We start from the raw sequence: 8,444 nt of genomic DNA on the forward strand, positions 1-8,444 counted from the left end.
CCCCCGCAGATATTGCCTGGGCAGCTGATGGAGCCGCAGGGGAGCTTCTGGGCCCAGGTCTGGGGGGACAGGGTGGTCCCAAAGCCTGTGGGCCTCCAGCCACTGGCGCCCTGAGCCCCGGAGCGGGTGCTGGAGGTGGAGGTGGGACACTCCGGCACTGGAGGCGGGCGGCTGGACAGGGGACAACGACGCAGATGCAGACAGAAGGATGCAGGGAGGCGCGAGCCAGGCCTCGGCGGCGAGGAGGAGACAGGGAGGGAAGGCAGGCAGAGGGGAGGAGGAGGGCTGGCGTGGGCCCTGCCCAGGCAGCCCTGGGGAACAGGGCACCCACCGGAGGCCCAGCCGCGGCCTCGCCTCCGGGACCCTTTCTCTGCGATGGTGGTGGCGGGCTTGGGCACGCGGACCCTCCTGCCAGCCTCACCAAGCCCACACAAACAAAGTGGCAGAACTCATAGACCAAGTAGGAGCTATTTATTCGGTTCACAGTCGTGTGAAATGCAGCAATAAAAATCTTTGGACTTCAGCAAGTTGTTTTAATTTTTTCATCTTTTGAAATTAAAAAAAAAGTGTCCGATGTCCCATAATGGAACTTAGGGGATTAAAAAGATGAAACCCTAAGTAGCCCCCTTTGCAAAAACCAAAAACCCAACATAAAATTAGCATAATCTCATAAACATAAAAAAACTCAAAAAATATTTTATAGTCAGATATTTTGGATTTTACACCTCCTGTAAATTATATATACATAGAATATTGCAGAACCATAGCTAATACACGATATCTTCACTATTAATGCTGGTATAATCTTTATACACTGGCCCTTGATTTCTGATTTTAAATTATTGCATCATTTTGCCAGGGCGGGCCGGGACGCGGTACCCGCCCGCCCTACTCGCTGTCCGACTTGCCCTCCTTGGCGGTGGTGGAGTGGTTGTACAGGCCCTGCGCCATGAGGTGCACGGCCAGCGTGTTCTTGCTGCCCGTCGCCTTCTTGATCTTGGCGCGCTTGTTCTGGAACCAGATCTTGATCTGCGACTCGTTGAGGCTGAGCTCCTGCGCCAGGCTCTGGCGCCGCTGCTCCGTCAGGTACCTGTTGGTCTGGAACTCGGCCTTGAGCCGCTGCAGCTGCTCTGCCGTGAAGGCCGTGCGGGGCCGCTTGTCCTCTTTGTTGGGGTTCTTCTTCTTTGGTTTGCGAGACCTGGGACCTAGGGAGGCGCGGGGGACAGACAGCGCGGGTTAGGAGGGCTCCGGCCGGCTTGCTCGCTGGGGGGGGGGGGTCCACCACCCCGCACAGGAGGCTGTCGCAGCTGTTGGCGACCCGGAGGAAAGCAGGGCTGGCGTGCTCATGGAGGGGGCGGGGAGGGGGGCCGGGAAGCCTGCAGGAGCGGTGGGCTTGGGGGCAGAGGGCAGGCTTAGCGGAAAGGCCAGGATAGCAAAAACCCCAAAACTCTGTGGCCAGGACTTTTCGAATCCTTCCTGAGGTTCTGTCCACGAATGGCGACAGGGTGGGGTGGCTGCGGGGAGAGAGTTGAGGGAGACAGACTGGAGGGGGTTGGGCCAGTCAGAGTAGCAGGGGGAGCCCCGGGGTGCAGGGGGGACTCCCCACAGACCCGGGGGGCCGTGGGAGCCAGCGTCAGGTGGGTGCTGAGAACGGGAAGGGTCTGCCTCCCCCAGCCGGCCCTGTGGGCCCACGTTCATCCTTCCCTTTAAGGGCCAGAAGGAGCACGAGCTTCCCACCCTTCACCCCACCAGGTCTCCCCCAGTCCCCCGTCCAGGAGAGGGGACACACTGCCAGCCCCAGAGCTGAGGCGGCCACTGGGGACCCCGCTGACCTCGGGCAGAAGGCTCACACTTCTCACCCCCACACTCTTCCTGGTGGGCCGCCCAGGTTGGTGCGGGGCAGTGGCGCTGGGAGTCCTAGGACCTCGGCAACAGAAAGGGCCTGAGAAAGGCGACCAAGTCGTGTCTTTTCCTGGGTTTCCGAAGGTCAGATGGGGCGAGGGGGTCAGAGAGGGAAGAGGCCTTTGCGGGAGGGGGTGGTGGCTTCGGGTCTGGGGGTCTGAATCTGTGAAGTGTGTTAAGTCGTGCTGGGGGCTGGCTCCCGCTTCTTCGGAGGAGCCCTGGCTGAGAGGCTGGAGAAGGCTAGACCTCCGGCAGCCGGAGCACCCAGGCGCCCACCCCTACGGCACTCTGCGGGGTGAGGCTCTGGGGGGGCAATCGGACCAGGAGGGTGGACCATCACCCGGGCCTTCCCTAGCTAGGGATCTGGGGTGGTCCGCAGACCCAGGAGGCCCCGGGAACCCCCTCCTCCGCCCACCGAGCCTTGCGCTGTCTCCGGGAGCCACGATGGGAAAAGGAGGGCCGGGCCCGGTGGAGAGGGGGCACCAGACTGTTCGGCTCAAGCCTGGGGCCTTCAAGATTGGAAGCACACCCAGGCGCACCCCGACCCAGGCGCACCGCGCCCCCTGCCCCCACCGCGCGCACACTCGCTCACAAGCCCAGGTCCCCGGCTGCCCAGCCTAGCTTTTCCCCAGAGGGTGCGGATTCGGGGCGGCTGCCCGCGTCCAGGGGGCGCCGCGCGAGGCGGGCAGGGGCCGGCCCTGCGAGGCTTCTACAGGCCCGGCGGAGGCCCCCACCGCGGCCTCGTGCGGCACAGCCCGCCCGCGGTCCCCATCCGCAAACTCCTCGGATCCCGGGGCGCTCGCACACGCCCATCAGCCCACAAAAGGCCCGGGCCACTTTATAGAAAGGAAATCTCCCTAAAATCAGAGATTTCAGTTCCTTTTCCTTCTTGATTTTCGTTCAAAACGCAAACTCTTAAGGAGTCTTGGAAAGACCAAACCTCCGCAAAAACAAAACAAAACAAAACAAAACTCTGCGTCGCTGCTTTCGTAAACGCCCGGAAACACATATCTTATCTAACGGGGCTTTTTTTTTCTTAAGTCCAGGAAGACCAACCACTGAGCCAGGCCCGGCTGCCGGGCTTCCTCCGGCCTCTGGGGCCTGGCGCGGCCGCGACTCCCGCGCCGCACAAAGCCGGGCCGAGGCTCCTCGCCGGCCGCATTGTGAGCCTATATGTTAATTAAATATTAACAAAGGAGAGAGGCGAGAACAATGGAGCAAATTTCAGATCTAGCTGGAGAAATTGGGGTTTCATCAGAGATACACACAGACCGTTTCTGCGGGCAGGAGACCCGGGGGTGACTTAGTTGCGCTGTGAACTGTTTAAACGACCCCCGCAAAACAGTTGAGGGTTCGGGGAACAGGGGGGTCCGGTATGCGCAGCCGGCTCGGGGACAAACGGAGTATGCGCCTAATGGCGGTTCGCAGCCGCAGACCCGCATTTACTGCGGCTCATACTTCTATGGGGAAGTGGACTCAGCTTTTAAAAATCCCGGGTCTACGAAAAAGACGCCCAGAAGCTCTGCACACTCTCGCCGGCTCCCCCGCGCACTTCCTCTGAAATCTGCTCCTTTCCTACGCAGGAAAGCTCGATAAAGATCCATTCTATCCGAGGACAGCAGGCCTTCCTCTTCCAAGCTGTGTGCGCACCTCTTGGCAAATAAAACGAGGCACAGGGCGAAGGGCTCCTCTGTCTCCCTTCCTTCCCTCTGCGGATCCCTCCACCGGCCCCTGGTCGACCCCAGCTGAGGACGAGCAGCGAGCCTCGCATTCTTCCCGGGACACATCTGGGAAACTGGGGCGGCAGGATGAGACTAAGTCTCAGGGCGGGCTGGGCGTGGGTCCGGGTCTGGACCGAATGGGAAGAACAAGCGAGGGTGTGCTCTTCCGGGCCTGTTTTCCAGCCACCCCCATTCCCACCAAATAAACTCCGGCCAGGGCAGGGATGGGCTAGGGACTAGGAGAGGCCCCCAAAGGCAAGAGAGAACGGAGGTCCTGGTACTTTTCGCCGTTCTAGGAAGTCTGTAGCCCCGAGTGAATCAACCCTGCCCCTCTCCGCCTGGCCGCGGCCCGCGTCAGCGTCGGCCGCACACAGTGTCGCTGTGTGCGCGTCTTTGTGTTGGGGGCGAGGGATGCTCGAGTCTTCTTTCTCCCGGTAAGTTCCCGCCCCAGCGCTGCCCCGCAACCCCGCGGGCCTTCCCACGGCAGGCCGGGACACGGGTCCCCAGGGCTCACCTGAAGAAGGTCGGTCCGAGTAGCGCGTGCAGTAGACCCAAGCCGGCCAGAGCATGGGCTGCGCGCCAAGGTTGGCGCTGGCCTGCGAACTGTCCGAGTCTGAGCTCACCGACAGGTCGCCGCCGCCCAAGCCGCGGGCTTTGAGCGCCCCGTCCAGGGGACCCCCGGGGTCTCCTCCTTTCTTGGCACCGCTGTGCAGTGAGAGCGCTTTGGAGCCGCCTTCGCCGTCACCCGGAGAGTCGCTACCGCCACCGCCGGGCAGCGGCCCGCCCGCCCCGGGCGCGTTCTGCCGGGGCTCCCGGCCCGACACCAGGAGCTGCTCCGCGCCGCCCGCGCCGCCGCCTCCCTCCAGGCCGCCTTCGCCGCCTGCCCCGGCGCCTCTGCCTCCTCCGGCGCCGGGACAACACGTCCCCGCGTCCTTTCTCCGGCCGAACTCGGGCCGCAGGATGTTGTCGATGAAAAAGTTGGTGATGCGGTGTGGGTGCTGGTGGTTGCCCGGCGCCTGCAGGACCGCAGGCAGCATCAGAGCCCGCCGGCGGCCAGTGTCCGCGTCGCCAGGGCTGCCGGCGCCGCCGCTGGGGCTGGATTCCGGCGGCCGCTGCCCCTCCGCCGCCGCCGCTTCGCTAGGCTTGGGGTCATTCTCCTCCATGCTGCTCGCAACAAATCCCGAGTCGGTTCTCCAGGGAGACCCTCCAGTCAGCCTTCCGCTTCTCCGCTCCGTACGCGGAGACTTCCGAGGCCGGCCGGTGTCCCTTCCCCGCCGACTCTCCCGAGGGCGAGCGCGGCGGCTGCAGCCAGGGCTGGGGTCCTACACGTCGCCAGCCACGCTCAGAGCCGAAGCTACGTTCAGATCCACGAGTTGAGTTAGAAAATACCAAGAGTCGCCCCACGCCCAGACGCCGGGAGATTCAAAATAGTCCGGTCCGAGTCTTCGCAGCGCACCCAGGCGCTAGACGGTCACAAGGGTCCGACGCGGACCCGGGGCGCCTCGGGGCTCCGCGCGCCTCTCCACGTCCGGCTGCCTCCGGCTCCGGCGCCGCCGCCGCCGCCCGGCCGCCCGGGGCTGGAGCTCCGCGCATGCAGGCAGCGCGCTCGTCCGCGCTCACGCCCGCCGGGGCCCGCTCGGGCCAACGCCGCCGCCGCCGCCGCCGCCCGGCCGCCCCCGCCCGCGCGCCCCGGCCGGCCCTCTAGGGTGCGGGGCGCGAGCGGTCAGCGCGCCCGTTGCCGCCAGCACGCACATGGAGGCCCACGGGCCCGCGCTGCGCTCGGCCGGCCTCCGGGCCCCTGCGCGCGGCCGCCGCCCCGCCGCGGGCCGGGGCGCCCCCGCCGAGCCCCGCCGAGCCCCGCGGCCCGAGTCGCATGGGTGAGCGGCGGGCCGGGCCGGACCGGGCTGGGCCGCCCGCGTTCCCTCGCCGTCTGCGCGCCCTCGCGCCTCGGCCTCCGCGCGGCCAGGAAATTTCCAGGCCACTCGGCGCAACCCGAGACACTCGGACTCTGGATTTTTGTTCTTATTTTTAACCGAGCCCCCTCGAGTGACGTCGCGGGCCGGTCTCCTGGACACGTGCCTCGGGCCAATGGTCGCGGCGCCGCGCGCCCACGTGACCGGCTCGGTGACAGGGGCCGCCCGCCGCCCCGCCCCCGCTTAAAGGGGCCGCGTCCCTGCGCTCCGGGTGCGGAGCCTGGACCCGCGAGACCGCCGCCGCGTTCTCTGCGCGCGCTCGCGCGTTCGCGTTTTCCCCGCGGCTTCTCCGCGATCTGAGAAACGCCCGCGACAGTCCCGCCGGGTCGCCCACACGCGGACGGGGACAAGCGCTGGAAGGGTGCTTTTTTTTTTTTTAACATTTCCATATTGTTTACCGTGGGGAAAAAAATCCCACAATTCCTTGCACAAAAATGCATAAATAACATTAAATGAGCTGCCGAGATACAAAGAGACTTCTGGAAGTCCGCCTTGCTGGAAAGGGCGGTTGTCACTTACATTTGACTTTGGTAACCCGGGAAGCTCCCCGTCTTTAATGCAGAGCTGATGCGCAGGCCCCTCTTCCTGCAGACACTCACTGTAAGTGTGCGCGCGTCTGCGCGCGCGAGTGCAGGGAGCCGCGTGCCTGCTGTCGGATCCCACCCTGGTCACGGATCCTCCTGAATCGTGCATGCAGACCCGGAAGAGCTCAGGAACGCGATGTGGAACTCCGTGTTGGGGAAAGAATAAAGGAGCACTGCGCATTATAACCGAATCTTCTTTCTGGAAGGAGAAGGGAAGCGGATGGTTCAACCAAGCCCTCAAAACCACGTGGAACAAACTACTCCCCAGAGGCTGCCTCCTCCCAAGTCCTCACTCTCATTTCCCACCCCCCAGTTTTTACCCCACCGAAGGTCCGAGGGGCTACAGGACATTCACCTCTTTTTCTTGTCTTAAAATCTTCTAAATTAGTTTTTCTGGAGGGCCCATATGAAAGGGAAATTAGAAATCAAATGGTGGGGTGGGGGCCCCAATTTGTTTCCCCTTTCCCCTCCCCTCCTTCCTTCCAAGATCCCTTCCTAAGCTTCCTTTGCAGCTGCTGTCAGAAAGTCCAACTGGAATTTCTGTTTTCTCTTCTCCCGCCTCTTACTTGTGGCTCCTTCCTGTTCACTCCTCTGTCCTTGACCCCACCTGCAGACACCCCACCAAACACCTGTTGTGACCCGAGGCTCGCCTGTCCATCATTTAAAAGGCATTTCATGGAAATTTTTGAAGTCCGAAAAACATCCAAAAGGGCAACTCGCAGGGTGCTGGATCACTGGCAGATAAAAGTACGTTGGAGAGGATATGGGAAGACTGGGGAGAAAGGGAGAGCCCACGTGGCTTCAGGGTGCCCAGCAACAGAGGCCTGTTTTGGTAACCCTGGGCCTGGGCAGCCAGCAGGAGGCTGTCAGACTGGGAGGATGGAGCAGGTCTGGGCCAGCAGCCCTCCTGGCAATGTGACCACCAGGCCACCTTGAGGCTTGAAGGCTTGACTTGCTTAGCTTTTCCTCTGGTCCCCATGCAGGTCCCATTGTCTCTCCACCCCAGATCGGTCCACCCACTGCGGGCTCCAGGGTGAGGCCTGGGTTGAACTAGAAACAACAGTTACAAGGTACATCTGGGGGAATTTAACCCACGGAGGAGAGGCATAAAATGGGTAGAAGGAAGTACTGGGCTGGGTCACCTGGCTGTTAAATGCAGGTAGTGGCTGGGTGTGGACAGGCTCTGGAGGCAGGTGGTGAGACTCTGTCAGGATGGGGAAACCCTTTCCACTGGGGTGACTCACATCCCTCTCCCTTCCTCCCCCTCCAGTGGAGGGATCTTCACCAAATTACCTGGCTAGGCACACTCCTGCCAGCGGCCCTCCCCTGGGTCTCAAAAAATGAAACCCATAGTCTGTCTGCTCCTGGAAAAATGACGCTGGTGAAGTTATGGCAACACTCTATTTACACATGTTTAGGGTTGCAGGGGAGTTTTCCTGCAACTCTGGGGACCCTTAATCATCAGGGAATGTCCAGTTATTTGGGTTCTCCTGATCACAGAATGGGGAGGGGGCAGGCCCAGGGCTGGCTGGTTCCTGCAAAGCCACCCCAGGTTAATTTCTCCACCTGTCCCCTGAAAAGCACTCAGGCTGGCTCTTGAGAAATACTTCATAATGTCTTGGGCGCTTTTGCCTCTGATTGCCCCGGCATTAACTGAGCGGGTGGTCCAGATGCAAACTACTGGCTTCAGCATGAAGTCTGCAAAAGCAGCACCATCATCTCCAGGCTGACCTCGTTTACTCTGGGGGAAGAGGTGGGCAGCAACCTGCAGACACTGGTCTCCAGGCTGTAGGAGGCTGCTCTGAGGAAGCAGGACAATTCCTGAGTGATGGCCTGCTGCCCCCCTCCAGTGATTAGAGGGGAGTCCTGCAGAAGAAGGAAAGAAGAGGGAAGGAAGAAGTCATTAGAGGTATCGGGCCACACAAAGCCAACCCAAACCTCAACATAATTCCACAAAAGAGCTCCCCTTGAGCGTGGGCACCATCCAAAGGTACAGCGTGGAGGATGGGAGAATCTGGGTGGAAGCTGCAAGAAAGTTGATTTGCTCCTAGCGGAGGGAATCCTAAATCTTACAAAAATCACACAATTCATTTCTGAAAGCTCTAAAACATGCTTGAGACCCGACAGGCCCGCCGGATGTGGGACCCCGCCTGGCTGTGGTTTCTGTGCGGGGAGGGGGGGGAGAAGCGCAGGGAAGGGGGACAGGGAGGGGGAAGGCACATTTCCAAGTGTCCGCTCCCGAGGTGCGGGCCCTAAGCCCAGCC

At 61.9% G+C, this 8,444-nt stretch overlaps 1 protein-coding gene across 1 annotated transcript; it reads right to left on the reverse strand.

The window, feature by feature from the left end:
- Positions 1-449: 449 nt before the first annotated feature.
- On the reverse strand, positions 450-5,650 carry EN2 (engrailed homeobox 2). Its single transcript, XM_020900317.2, has 2 exons — positions 4,138-5,650; positions 450-1,205 (listed from the first exon to the last, which is right to left on the reverse strand). Exons 1-2 carry the CDS (start codon positions 4,784-4,786, stop codon positions 889-891), a joined length of 966 nt encoding a protein of 321 aa, XP_020755976.1. The 5' UTR covers positions 4,787-5,650; the 3' UTR covers positions 450-888.
- Positions 5,651-8,444: the final 2,794 nt, after the last annotated feature.

This window comes from Odocoileus virginianus, chromosome 1, assembly GCF_023699985.2.
Source record: "Odocoileus virginianus isolate 20LAN1187 ecotype Illinois chromosome 1, Ovbor_1.2, whole genome shotgun sequence".
Classification (NCBI taxonomy): domain Eukaryota; kingdom Metazoa; phylum Chordata; class Mammalia; order Artiodactyla; family Cervidae; genus Odocoileus; species Odocoileus virginianus.